Source organism: Paralichthys olivaceus, chromosome 16 (genome assembly GCF_024713975.1).
Source record: "Paralichthys olivaceus isolate ysfri-2021 chromosome 16, ASM2471397v2, whole genome shotgun sequence".
Classification (NCBI taxonomy): Eukaryota; Metazoa; Chordata; class Actinopteri; order Pleuronectiformes; family Paralichthyidae; genus Paralichthys; species Paralichthys olivaceus.
This window is the reverse complement of record NC_091108.1, coordinates 10,184,613-10,198,843: the sequence shown is the minus strand read 5'-3', so window position 1 is coordinate 10,198,843 and position 14,231 is coordinate 10,184,613. Positions and strand designations below refer to the sequence as shown.

The window sequence follows — 14,231 nt, the reverse complement described above, 5'->3', positions numbered from 1 at the left end:
TAATTTAAGAACCTTGGTCACAGATTATGTTAATGTGCTATGTGTTTTATTCCAGATCCGCAAGCAGCAGAAGGAGCATGCTGAACTTATCGAGGAGTACAGAGTGAAACACCAGCAAAACAATATGACACCCATAATGCCTGGGATGCACCCAATGCCAGGTCCTGCAGGCATGGTCGCTAGTGTACCACCCATAGTTCAGCCTCCTATGAACCCCATGATGCAGATGGCACATCATCCCAGCCAGGGAAATGCACCTCCACGTATGCCCAACCCACCGCCTGGCTGGCATCCAGGTGCTCCCATGCCCATGGGCGGACCAGGCATGCCCCCAATAATACCCCCCCAGGTACCTGTAGGAAATCCAGGTCAGCCTCATCAGATGCCAATGGGTAACATGCCTCAGCACTCACAAATGCCTGTGGAGCCCCAAGCTGCACCAGCTCCACCAGGTGGTGTAAAACCCATGCAGGGGGGCGGTGTGAAGTTTGATGACAACAACCCATTCAGCGAAGGCTTCCAGGAGCGGGAAAGGAGAGAGAGGCTTAGGGAGCAGCAGGAGAGACAGCGGGTGCAGCTCATGCAGGAAGTTGAACGACAGAGGGCCCTGAAACATCGTATGGAAATGGAGCAACAAGGGATGATGGGGCCAGATGGAAACATGGCACCGCTTGCTCAGATGCCATTTTTTAATGCAGAGCTGCCACAAGACTTCATGCAGCCTCAGAGGCCCCCTCTACAACAACAGCCTCTCGGACCAGTGTTTCCCCAGCAGCAGGGCACTCAGCCTGGAATGGGCTCACCACCTGGAACGTTCATGCAAGGTGAAAGAAGGGCCATGATGGGCAATGGTATGATGCCTGGGGATATGGGACCTGGTTTTGGGCCTGATAATATTGCCCTACAAGCTCCTAACTTCCCCCAGGGTCAGCTAAGGCCTCGTCAGTTCAGTGGACCAGGAATGATGCTTCAGATGCCAGGTGAGAGTCTGCCATTTGACTCTGCTACACCTCTACCATCTAACTTCCCAGGCTCAGGTCAGTCTCTTATCCAGCTCTACTCCAACATCATCCCAGATGAGAAAGGGAAAAAGAAGAGGAGCCGCAAAAAGAAGAAAGACGATGACGCAGATTCAGTCAAGACACCTTCAACTCCACACTCTGACCTAACAGCCCCTCTCACACCATGTGTCTCAGACACCTCCTCAACTCCAACCAGAAACACCCATCTCTTTGGAGACCAGGACTTGTCAAGGTCCCCATTACTGGGATCTTCCACTCCCAGTCACTCAGAGCTGGAAAGACAGCTTTCTGGAGGACAGTCTGGACAACCTGGTCTCTCATCAGATGCAGCAAGGACACAGGCACTGGAGCATGATCGGATCCTTAACAACATAAAGCTGGAGCAGACTGATGCCACTGACTGTCACGGGCCCATCGGCTCAGAAATGAGCTCTGTGAAGGAGGAGGGTAGTAAAGGGAACACATCTCCCTTCCCTGCAGGGCAAAGTCCAAACAAGGGTGAGGCTGGAAATGAACTGCTGAAACACCTTCTGAAGAACAAGAGCACACCTCCACCTGGATTGCCCCAGCAGAGGTCAGAGGAGGAAGACCCTGCAGACTGCAAAGCGCTGTTGAGACAATGCTCCATGGACAGCAATGGGGTCAGTGTTGTTAGTCATACCATTAAAGAGTGCTAAGAGGATGACAAACATCGAGTTATAGAAGGGCTGGGATTCAGATGGGTGGCACATTATAGTTAAATTGGCATTAGTTCTTGAATGAGTCATAGTAATGTGTGAAAACACCTAACTCAAAGCCATAAAGCCTCTCAAGTCATTTGAAGTCATCTTTTTATCGTCCCTAGGCGTACTCAGACGGCACCCCTGACTTTCCTGGACCTCTGCTCCCTGAACAGGAGAAAAAGAAAGGGAGGAACAAGAGGGCACCAAAAGGAGGAGAGAAACCTGCCTCTCGCTATAAGAAGAGGAAGAAGGATGGAGATGAGAGGCAACTGATGCACTCTGGCCCAGACTCTGTAATAACCCAAATCAAACAAGTAAGACTAATTTGATCACCCTCTCATACACTTACTTATGCTGACATTTACAGTATTAATTATTGCCTCAGTGGAAACTGTCTATCAACATACCCGCCCCTGACTTTTTTAAGGTAGGCTACTTGTTTCAATTATACATTCGCATATTAGCATATATTTTTCAACTTATCTTGCACATTCCTCAGTAATTTAATTATGACTCCGAATTTATGAAGCTAAATTGCTTATTAGAAGTATACATTGGTATAATCTCATCATCACATTGAACACAAGCAACAATTTAATGAGCATGTACTATACTTAGTATATTCTCACACTATAAACAAACAGTTTTCCATGATATAAGCCCTATGAAGCAAATTATAAGTGAATATGGAGTATATAAAAAATGTATTTATTGATTGATCGATCAGTTTGGAAACACAGTACCACAAACTGTGTGATTTCTATTGGAACAGTACAAAAAGCACAAATATACTTTATTTACCCAACATATGTTATAATCACTTCAAGTCTTTTTCAAACAATATTAAACTGTCATTTCTCTTCACCTTCTACACACTAGTGCTATTTTAATGGACTTTTTGCACAAGGGGCACTAAGATTTCGCCATATAAATGGACGCAGCAGAGGTTTGGTCTGTTTTCATATCTATACACATTATTTGTGTGTGTGTGTGTTGGAAACCTGCGGAGTTGTTACAAACACACTTTTCACCTTTTTTCACAACTTATAGAAATCCTCACATGATCGTCTAAGCTCCTGATTTCATCTCTGTAACATCTGTCCAGTCAGGAGTCACGTTGAACAATGAGATTATTTAACTTAACTAGTTCTGACTCATCAAATACCGATTGCTTGTTTAATTTTTCCTGATGGCTGCAATCTGTGTCAGATCATTTGTGAACAGTCGAGATGGAACAAATCTGATGATGCAGCATTGCAACAATGAAACGGAGCCTGCTCGGTTTGTGAGCTGCTGCTTTGTAGCCTCTCGTCTATTTGGTCCGGCACCATCTTGTTTTTTTAAATCGGAAGTGACCACATTAGTAGGAGCTAGGAGTGGAGCCTGACTGAGAGCTCGAGGACACTGCACACCCTCCTCCACCTGCAACCTGCACCCATTGAACATTACTAGCTGTCAATCACATTATATATACAGTATATATCATATACACATCATTTATTTGACTGTATATGGAACCATGACTTACAAAATGAACACCAGGGTGTATTGAGGAAGAAACAAGAGATGTTGATTAAATTTCAACTTTATTTATTTTTTAAAAGAGGTACATATTTTTTTTTTCATTTCCTTTGCCTCTTCTCCTCCTTCTCTCTGTCTAGTTTCTATCTCTTCTCTTGCTTCTTCTTCTCTTTCAGCTCCTTCTTTAGCCTCTTTTCTGCCTCTTTCTTTGCTTTCTTTTGCTCCTTTTCTATCTTTGCCTTGTCCTTGTCGGTCATCAAGGCCAGTTCCTGAAAAGACAGAGACGAGTGTGAAATCATGTAAAGTGTAACACTAAAAAACATGTTTCCTGCTTAGAAACCTTACCCTTTTTGACTTGTTCTTCGGCATGTTGGCTAAATACAGGAACAGTGTAGGTGTACTGAAGTATAATCTGTCTTCTGACGGTTGCGTGTATTGAAGACTTGTGGATCTGTGGTCTAGTTTTGGAGCTGTTGTCCTCCCAAGGTCTCTTCCCGAACTCTTATAGGCACTGAACCTGGTGTAGATGGCTTTGAAGTCCAGATAAATGAAATTTAACAATCAAGGTCAAATATGAAATCATAAACACTGTCACATGTGACAATATAGAAACTGTCACATGGGACACCACAGACACTGTCAGTTAAATGTGATATGAAGATTGGTTTTGATGAAGGAGAGATAACACCCACATTCACTTGCCTGGATCTGAAGTCTGAAGAGGAGAAGATAACTGGACCATATCTTACATCAGACTTTGATGATTCTTTTTTCCTCTCTTTAATCCAAACTAAAGTCAGTCAGTCCTGGGTTCAGCTTTGGCAACAAACAAAAAGGGGTTAACCTGAAAAAAGTTATTTTCCAAGACTACCGGGTTGATCAGAAATAAAGTAGATGCTATATCTTACTTTTGTTACTTTTGTTTTTATTTTCTATTCTGTTATATTGTTTGGTGTCTCCTTGGTTCTAGAACATTTGTGGCACTCTTTTCTGATTTTACACTTATCTCTCTCTCTTGTTGTATTTTTTTCTCCTGACACAGCAGCTCTCCCTGCTGCCCCTCATGGAGCCCTTGATTGGGGTCAACTTTGCCCACTTCGCTCCCTATGGCAGCGGCCAGCTCAATGGAGAGAACCTCTTATCTGGTACTTTTGGCAGCGCTTCACTTGATGGTGTCTCTGACTATTACTCCCAACTGGCCTACAAGGTGCGTACCTGCTTACTTTGCTAGGTTTAAACAGAGTGGTTTGTGTGAAGTTGATTCCAGCTGACATTGTGCTGGTTTTGATTCCCACCGCAGAGTAACCTGAGTAATCCACCAACACCACCGGCATCTCTTCCTCCCACCCCTCCTCCCGTAAATCGACAGAAAATGATCAACGGATTTGCCACAACAGAAGAACTGGCGAGCAAAGCTGCTGCCATGGGTAAGAAAACATGAGGGTGTTGTTAATGTCACATTTCTGATGACAAGTAAGGATACATTTTCAACATTTTGTTTTTATGTGACAAGGTGACCTTTTTTCACTGTCACACATTATACAATTGGTTCAGAAAAACAGAATGCAGATGTATCTCCATCTTAACAGGGAAGCCGTGTGTGTGCACATTCAAAATTGCATCATGCTCCTGTTTCATTTAGTGTCCAAAGGCCTGGTCCCAAAGCCGCTCCATGTCCCATTTAAGACTGAAGAAGATCTACTAGCCAGGGCCATTGCCCAGGGACCCAAAACGGTGGATGTTCCAGCCTCACTCCCCACCCCTCCACACAACAACCAGGAGGAGCTCAGGTAACGAAAAAAACAAATTCATTATTTCAAAGAACTAAAGCTCCAATATAATTTTATCAATTTTTAGACCTGTATGATAATGTTGCGATCGATTTTGGCTGCATCGTGGTTAACTGTTTTGTCTTCCTCCCCAAATATTAATAGTAACAGAGGACAGGAGCCTTGTAAGGACCGGGACACGCCTGACAGTTTTGTTCCATCCTCATCTCCTGAGAGCGTGTTTGGCATGGAGATCAGTCGCTACCCAGACCTCTCTCTGGTGAAGGAAGAGCCACCATCCCCCTGCCTGTCTCCTGTCCTCCCCATGCTTCCTGCACCTGATGGGAAAGGTAAATATACACAACTCCACCATATTTAAAAACCAAATCGTAGTTCATTGGTTGTTAGTGTGGCATTTTTTTTTATGAATTTCATTCTTTTCTGTCTTCAAGGGTCAGAGGTCAAACTGCAAGATATCAAGACTGAGCCATCTGCAATGTTCTTCGGCTCCCCCTTTGGCTCGGTGTCTAATGATTCCAAACAAAGACTGGTGTCTGTTGCTATCACTTTGAGACCAGCTGCAGCTGAGGTAAGAAAAGTTTACTATGATCTCACATTATTTTAGTTTTTCTTTCTAGTCCTATAAGTTTGAAACAGTGGCCAAAATCTGGCCTTCTCTCCTGACACACTCTGGTGCCACATTTTCCACCGCCTGTAATGAAACGTAATGACATCATCACAGGCATACAATGTGATGAGGTAAAAAACAGGCCTTGACTTTCTGCTGCAAATGAAAGTTCTAACTATAGGTTCGTTTATACTGACCCGTGCAATCAAGTCTTTCGTAGGGGGTTAGGGCGCCACCTGCGGGACGTCCATTTTCAGGGTAGGGTTAATAAAATATCTTATAACTGTTTTTGTGTGTTTGTGTGTTTTCTCAGAACATCACAGGTGTAGTGGCAGCCATTTCAGACCTACTGTGTGTGAAGATTCCCAGCAGCTATGAGGTCAGCAGCACCCCAGACAGGGGGCCGCTATCTATGTTCAGCGGTGCAAGGGGAGGGCCCCATGGTATGGAGCAGCGGCCCCCTATGCTCTACCATGGACAGGGAGACAATGGAGGGCTTCACGGGCGGCCAGGGCAGATGATAAGATCCGGTGGAGCGCAGGGGATGATGCAACAGCAGCATGCTCACCATTTCCGCTTCCATCCCAACAGCCCAGGTGAGGGATTAAATTTAAATTAAACAGGAGCATCTGTGATTCACATGCAATACAGCCTTTAATTAGAAATGTCATGTCTGATTTAAACCTAAAATAACAACTTCACCAACGCAATCTCCAAATGTAATTGTTTCCCTGTAAACATCCACAGGAGTGATTATCTTTCTTCATAGTTTTTACAAATTGCTTATTGTTTTGCATATGGCTGAGAGGCATCATAATGGATTTCATAGATTCTCTGGTAATGAAATTAAGTTGGTTAGAAAACAAAACTCCTGCTTATTCCTGTCAAAATTCTAGTAACAGGTCTAATAACTGTTAATGTCGGCATAGAACACTGTGGATAAGAAAGGTTTTTTTATTTTTTTATTTTCTAAGCTAGTATTTATTTTTTTGCCTAACGTCAAGTGTGATGCCTCTGCAGATTTACAACCACAGAATGTATTTTTGAAATGTATATAGTTATAACAAACACTTTCTGTTACATCAGGGGCTGCTGTAGCTCGAGGACCTGACCAGAGGACCCCTGCCAGCCCAAGCTGTAAACCCCAGTGGTGCTGCCACTGTAAGGTTGTGGTTCTGGGAAATGGAGTACAGAAATCTAACAAAGATATGCCTGCTCACATGAAGGTAACAAAACAAAGTACTCATTAGTGTAGCTGGGTGGTATAATAATTTGGCAGACTATCCCTTAACTAGAGCACTTGGATGCTGAAAGTGTGAAATTGAGACCATGATAGTTAAACGTAGTGATGGAAATCAACTCCTCGGTTTCCTACCGAAAGATCACAGTAGCAGTAAATAGACAGTCAACAATATTTGCTCTTATATCATAAGCTTTACAACAAAACTGGGATTGTATAAATTGCAACATGCTGATGCAATACATATATATCTCGTCCAAGTTCATAAAAACTAATCTCTGCCAAAGAGCTATGGATCATTTTATTATTGATTTCCCAGTGGGGGTGGACTACATGAGCTATGATGACATGTCCAGACCTTTATCCTAAAGGATATATTATCTCCTTTCAGCCTGGAGGGCCACAGACACATCAGTATATATTCTTACACACACACACACACACACACACTGTACCAGTAATACTGCCGTGTAGCCTACGCTGATTATGTAAATTCTGCCTGCCAGAGTTTAACCCACTAATTGATATGAAATGGATTTAACAGCATATCCCATGACGCCAGTCTTGAGAATATTTTGGTTATTTAAATTTTGTATGCTTTTGATGTTTATTTCAAAACTTGCTTTAACGTCAGTTGAGCTTAAGAAGTTCACGTTGGTCAGGCTTTGATTTAACACCTCATTCCTTATTCAGCCTGTTAAAACTCAGATGGATTTGTCTCACTAGGAATCTGAAGGCCGTTTGAAATCTGAAGAAGACCTGGTGTTCTGCAGCCACAGCTGCTTCCTTCTCTACTGTTCCTCATCACCACTGCAGTCTAGATCAGCCACAGAAACAAAGGTTTGTATCAGTGTAACACACACACAAGCACCACAGGGAATCCAAGATGAAGTTATGATGACTGACTTTGTTTTGCTTGTTGTCATTCCCCTTTTCTTCAGGAATCTGTGTCCCTTCTCCCTGCCTCAGAGCAAATCGAGAGCCTTTCTAAAGCTCAGCACCAGTACAGTAATAAAATGTCATCGCTGGACGTGCATTGCCTGGCCCAGCTTCAGCCCAAACAGTCTCCCCCTTCTACCCCTATCCCTTTCCCCACAGCAGGTGAGACACCAAAGATGGAGACTAAGTCTGACGCCATCAAAGTGACAGTGAAGCTGAAGGCCCGGCCAAGGTCCAATGACTGCTGGAACCAGGGAAAAAGACAGAAAGGACTCCGCTGGAGGAAGTGGACTGTCCAAGTAGTGATACCGAGAGGGAATTCCCAACTCCCAGATGAGGATAAGATTGATGAACTCCTCAAGAAACTCGGGGCCTCCCTGCGTCCCCCTGCTTCTCTGCAGGACCACAGACGTTGCTGTTTCTGCCACCAGTTTGGAGATGGGAACACCGATGGCCCTGCTAGGCTGCTTAATCTTGATCTCGATGTATGGGTTCACCTTAACTGTGCACTGTGGTCAACTGAGGTGTATGAAACCCAGGCTGGCGCCCTCATCAACGTGGAGCTTGCACTGCGTCGAGGTCAAGCGGTCCGCTGCGCTTACTGCCAGCAGACAGGAGCCACTAGTGGCTGCCACCGCCTACGCTGCACCAATGTCTACCATTTTACATGTGCCCTGCAAGCTCAGTGCACCTTCTTCAAGGACAAGACCATGCTATGTCACGCCCACAGGCCCCGGGGAACAGCAGGACAAGCACTTGAGCACGAGCTGCGTTGCTTCGCTGTCTTTCGACGTGTCTACGTCCAAAGAGATGAAGTGCGTCAGATTGCCACTGCGGTGCAGCATCCCGAGTTAGGCTACACCTTTAGAGTTGGCAGCCTGGTGTTGCAGGCAATGGGTCAACTTACTCCTCTACAAATGGCAGCTTTCCATTCCACAACAGCCATCTTTCCAAACGGCTATGAGGCTTGCCGCATTTATTGGAGTATGCGCCATGGCAGCCACCGTTGCCGTTACATCTGCTCTGTTGAAGACAGCCAGGGACTGCCAGAGTTTACCATCAGAGTCATTGAACAGGGCTACCAAGACCTGGTCCTGACTGACACCTCTGCTAAAGGTTTGTTCTCACTGACACAAATTTATGTGTGTTCAGCTTCCAGAGCATCGTCTCTAACCCTCAAGTGTGCTTGTCTCACTGTAAATAGGAGTGTGGGACAAGGTTCTGGGTCCTGTTGCTGAGAAAAGAACTGAATCAGGTACTTTGAAGCTGTTCCCTATTTACCTGAAAGGAGAGGACCTGTTTGGCCTCACAGTCCCTGCAGTCACCAAGATCACCGAATCGGTTCGTAGCTGCTTTTTATGATTCTCAAAAAATTACATTCAAACAATTGTTCAGACCATATTTTGTAGAAACTGCAGCATATAACCAATTGTTTGTTCATTACTCATTTATATCAGCTCCCAGGAGTAGAGGCATGTGACAGGTACTCGTTCCGTTACGGACGTAACCCTCTCCTGGAGTTGCCTCTCGTGTTCAATCCAGCTGGCAGCGCCCGCGTCCAGCCAAGGACAAACGCCACCTACTCTTCTCTGGTCATAAGGTACCTTCGGTTGAAGTTGAAATCATTTGTCATCACAGGCTCTTGCAGCATTTCCCCGAATCATAATTTTTACAAAAAGATATTGTGATATTTCATTTTTCATTGCTGTTTTCATGATTTCCCTCTTTAATAAATGTAGGCCACAAGCACAGGCTGTATCCACCAGCAACGCCAGGTCTAACCAGAATGTGGCCCAAGGAGAAGGTGGCGCCCCCCATAGCAAGCCTCCAGTAGTGCACCCCAGGTCCTCTCAGTACCGCTGGATGAAGAGTGAGTGGAGAGCCAATGTCTATCTTGCCCGCTCCCGCATCCAGGTGAGTCTCAAAATAATGATAAATATAAAGTTTAATGTTTTTGCTATGATGGAGTGAAACTAATGCCCCTGAACTCTGGTGGACAACATGAACGGCTGAACATGTCATGTTTTCACAGGGTCTGGGGCTGTTTGCTGCCAGAGACATTGAAAAACAAACTATGATGATCGAGTACAATGGAACCATCCTCCGTAATGAGGTTGCCATCAGGAAGGAGAAGCTCTATAGATCTCAGGTATACATCTTATCTGTGCTGAAACAAATGCTGAAATTCCTTTTTGTTTAAAGTGACTTTTAACACCAAATAAATTATCTTTTATAGAACCGAGAAGTGTTCATGTTCCGCATCGACAGTGAACATATCGTTGATGCCACTCGAAACGGGGGGCTGGCAAGGTACAGTGGGATTCCATATTCCTCATCTGTGGTGCATGCATGAATTTTGAAGCTGTTTTCAATTGTAATGTAAACAGCACATGTAATGGACAAATTATTTACATCTTGATTGAAGTTCACCAAATAGAAGTTTTACTGTACAATGAAATATATCTGCTTATTTCATGCTCAGATACTTTGCAAACTCTATATTTTTTAAATAAATCTCTTAAATTTTTCCCTATCAGATACATCAACCACTCTTGTGCTCCGAACTGTGTTGCTGAGGTGGTGACATTTGAAAGGGGTTACAAAATAATCATCAGCTGCGTTCGCAGGGTTGAAAAAGGCGAGGAGGTGAGTGTCACTTTTCTAAATAGAAGATAAAGTGTGTGACTGTGATGCTGAAAACTGACGTCTCTCTCTGTGTCCGCCAGCTTTGTTTCGACTACCAGTTTGACACCGCGGAGGTTCAGCACAAGATCGCCTGCCACTGTGGAGCTCCTGAATGCAGGAAGTGGATTAACTGAGAAAAACAACTGACAAAACCTAAATGCATTCCTTACTAAAGTGTGTGGATGCTGTGATCTCTGCACAGAGAGAGAAAAGGCTTCACATTGAAATCATTTTATGAACGAGCAGAAGGCCTGAACCCTCGGAGGAGACGAATGAATTTACACATCGGTTCATTAAGATCATGGGGGGGAAACATTGGTGGAGGAAGGGAAAACGTAAACACAGTAGCAGGATGTGACTCGTGCCATATGTGAGGGGCTCTGTTGTATGAGAGGCCTCTGTCTGTCTGTATGTATCTGTGTGTTTGCTCGGTGTACATGGGGTGCGGAATCCACCAGCGAATGAGAAAGCACTGTGCAGGGTGCGGCCTTATTGCTTACTAAGGGCAGGCCCTTTTGTTTCATACTGTTAATGTATACCGTATGACTAAATGTAGACATCACTGAATGAGGAATGTACAGCAATGAATAATGCGAAGGGAATATTAACTTGCACTAAAAAAAGAAAATAAACAAAAAAACAACACACACACACACACAAACTTTTAAAATACTTGATTCCATGAGTCAGTTTTATCATAGGTCTCTGTCATGTGATTTGTGTGGAATATGAGAGGTTTTGTATTTATTACTGAGTGAATGAATTTTATTCTCAACATGATGAGATTGAGTTGAAGAAGGCTAGATTGCTATTGTTTTTGAAGACTGAAGAAGACATGCTGTTACTTTTGTATAAATGTACATAAAGAAAACTATAGGAATAACCGACCAAATACTACCTTAACCTTCTCGATGTTTGGGTGTTTTTGAATTGTTTCTGTTTGTCATTGAAATTTATTTAAGATGGACGTTATTTCCGTTTGAGAGTATATATTATGATTATTCTGTACAGAATTTGTAATATAACCACAATAATTCACAAAGTATTTTTGTTGTATTAAAAGTAAGGTATTGTAGCGTATTGTTTTGTGACTTACACATACTTTGACCACTCAAAAAAAGAAATATTTTTGTTGACTAACGTAACAAGTTATCAGTTACAGAATCAAAGAAGAAAAAAATGACTTCAAATAGTGAGAGATCATTGTGGTCTGTTTGCTGTTAATCAGGTTTGATTTTAAAGAACTGTGAATTAGGTTTTGAAACCCAAAAAGGCAAACTTTTTAACTTTTTAACACGAATAGGAACACAAACATGTATTTATCTGTTTCTGTTTTTACTTTACTTTTAAAACAAGGTGCAAACGTCTGATGATGTTTTGAATTAGACGAGATTGGTGTGTGACAGAAAGAATGGGGGAACTCTTATTTGGAACCATGGCTTGTTCTGCCTTTTTTGGACAGAAATGGCATTCTCCTCAATCAGAAATATTTCTTATACCGACACTTCACAAGTCACATGCTTAGAAACGGAAGAGTTTTTGCGTGCACAATATCAAGTCGACTGTAAAATTTTGGAGACAGTCTTAGAACTTGTAATGTATATGGCATGTATTTTTTTAACTTTCCGAAGACTCAATTGTATATATTTTCTCAATGAATGGTTGTAACAAAATTGTTTCTTGATATTTTTCTTCTCTTGTATGATATTACATCATCCTGCCAGTGTGTTTGTGCTACATTTTCTTGGTCGTGTAAAGTAGTCAGATTTTTTTTTTCTGCCTTCCTTCTTTCCTCTCTTCCTTTCCTTCTTTCTTTTTTTGAAAATGCCTTTTGAAGTGTACAGAGTATGGAGTTTGTGGAATTGAATTTAGAAACATTTACAAAAATAAACTATTTTACATGTTACCATGTTGTGTGTATGGCTCACATATCTATCCATCAATAACTTACAGAAACAGCCAAGCAAGGCAAGGACACTTATTTACAGGACAAATGATATATACATTTATAACAGGTATGTTTAACAGAGCGTTTTTAAAAGTAAATGTTATTGTTAAGGAGTGTAAGCAAATGCTTTAGTGTCTTCTACTGATTTTGGCCTCTTTATAAAGCTACAACTAAAAATTGTTTTCGTTAGTAAATAGAATAGCACATACCTCCGCCAAGGCCACATAATCTAACCACACCAAAACATTAACATTCACGTGGCACATAAAAACTTAACCTCCTTGGTGCAAGTTGCAGTTGAATTTGCTCCACAAAATGTCTGATGATAGTGAAAATGAAATGAAATTATTTTTCAGAACTGGCATTTAGATTCTTTATTCCATAGGAGAAAAACATTAGATATACATGTGTATATATGGAAAGATACAGTTGGGCCTCTTCACTTTTCCCGACTAATGATAAACTAACCTAAGTTAGGCAGATCTAGGATTTTTCTAAATCAGACGCTATAAAGGGATCACAATCTACACAGAGGGGCCAATTACATGTCCAGCGTCCAGGCACAGCACCTGATTCAGTAAGGTGCATATTTAAGTCATTACAGTTTACTGTTTGCTCTATAGCTTTGAGCAAAGTCACACAACATTTTTCCTTGTTTGAGCACATTGTGTTCTTCAAAAAAGCTTAGAAAATATATAATCTTCACAAAATGTCATATATACTTCTTTTCCAGGTACAGTGTGTAAAATGTAGTGATATCTAGTGTTGAAGTTGCATGTTGCAGCTGAACACCCCTCAACTCACCCTCTCCTTCCAAACATGAAAAAGAAACTGTGGTAGCAGTGTCCAGTCTGGACTACTATAAAAAATATAGCGGCCTCCATAGAAAGAACCCCCTCGATGTAAATATACAGTATTTAAATATAAAGGGCCTTTTCTGGGTTAAAGAAAACAGATGAAACAACCTAGTGAAAACATCATGAGGATTATTCTACATTAAATTTCTGCCAATAATTCCCTTTCACCTAAATCTTACACACTGGACCTTTAATATAAGTGTTACATTTTAAGTATTTATGTTATTTTATAAGTAATGCCTAGTTGCTCTTCCTTCCTTCTTTCCTGCTACTACTACTACTAATACTAAGAAGAAGAAGAAGAAGAATAACAATAGCAATAATAATAATGTTGCTGTGTTTACGTTGTATTTGTTCCAGTTAAAATCTGTGTGGTACTGACATCTGTCGGTGAAGCCTCTGTGAACGTCAGACCTGCCCGGTGTTGTGGCATAATTGGCTTCCCCTGCAGAAACGTGTTTTTCTGGATGTGTGCCCTCGGCTTTGCCTGCTGTGGTTCTGTCTCCACACACGGAAATGAAGGGACAGAGAAGACGCAGAAGAAACGAGTAGCTTACGTTTTATTAACGACGCAGCTTCCTCGTAGAACAAACACGTGTTTAAGTATTGATGGTGTTTAACCAGGACAGATGAGGACGGAGGCAGTTCCGCTGCATCAGGTGGAGGGGACACACATTTCTCAGGGGGTACAGACTCCGGCGCGACTGTAAACAGCGCGTGTTGGAGACGCGTGCTCGTGCACTATCGCGTTAATGTTATTGTATTATTATTTATGCGTTTGTTGCATTTAAAAAACACCGTCACACCTTTTTTTAATATTTACGTGATTATTTAGAGTTTAAAAAAAATAAAAAAGCATCAGTCGTGACGAACATATAAATGATTTTAAACGTATGATCA

At 42.3% G+C, this 14,231-nt stretch overlaps 1 protein-coding gene across 9 annotated transcripts in view; it reads left to right on the top strand.

The window, feature by feature from the left end:
- The window catches only part of kmt2cb (lysine (K)-specific methyltransferase 2Cb), a 59,506-nt gene extending 47,074 nt beyond the window's left edge, over window positions 1-12,432 (top strand). For 8 of the 9 annotated variants that reach the window (XM_020103500.2, XM_069511155.1, XM_069511154.1 and 5 more), the window contains 18 exons: window positions 56-1,663; window positions 1,867-2,058; window positions 4,308-4,472; window positions 4,566-4,692; window positions 4,908-5,055; window positions 5,200-5,384; window positions 5,487-5,623; window positions 5,976-6,258; window positions 6,749-6,888; window positions 7,629-7,742; window positions 7,844-8,957; window positions 9,046-9,182; window positions 9,299-9,441; window positions 9,581-9,755; window positions 9,874-9,990; window positions 10,078-10,151; window positions 10,379-10,487; window positions 10,568-12,432. In XM_020103500.2, the coding sequence (XP_019959059.2) occupies window positions 56-1,663; window positions 1,867-2,058; window positions 4,308-4,472; window positions 4,566-4,692; window positions 4,908-5,055; window positions 5,200-5,384; window positions 5,487-5,623; window positions 5,976-6,258; window positions 6,749-6,888; window positions 7,629-7,742; window positions 7,844-8,957; window positions 9,046-9,182; window positions 9,299-9,441; window positions 9,581-9,755; window positions 9,874-9,990; window positions 10,078-10,151; window positions 10,379-10,487; window positions 10,568-10,660 (5,061 nt within the window). In that variant the 3' untranslated portion in view covers window positions 10,661-12,432. The remainder of the gene's footprint in view (window positions 1-55; window positions 1,664-1,866; window positions 2,059-4,307; window positions 4,473-4,565; window positions 4,693-4,907; window positions 5,056-5,199; window positions 5,385-5,486; window positions 5,624-5,975; window positions 6,259-6,748; window positions 6,889-7,628; window positions 7,743-7,843; window positions 8,958-9,045; window positions 9,183-9,298; window positions 9,442-9,580; window positions 9,756-9,873; window positions 9,991-10,077; window positions 10,152-10,378; window positions 10,488-10,567) is intronic. The other variant, XM_069511153.1, reaches the window with a different exon arrangement.
- The last annotated feature ends 1,799 nt before the right edge of the window (window positions 12,433-14,231 follow it).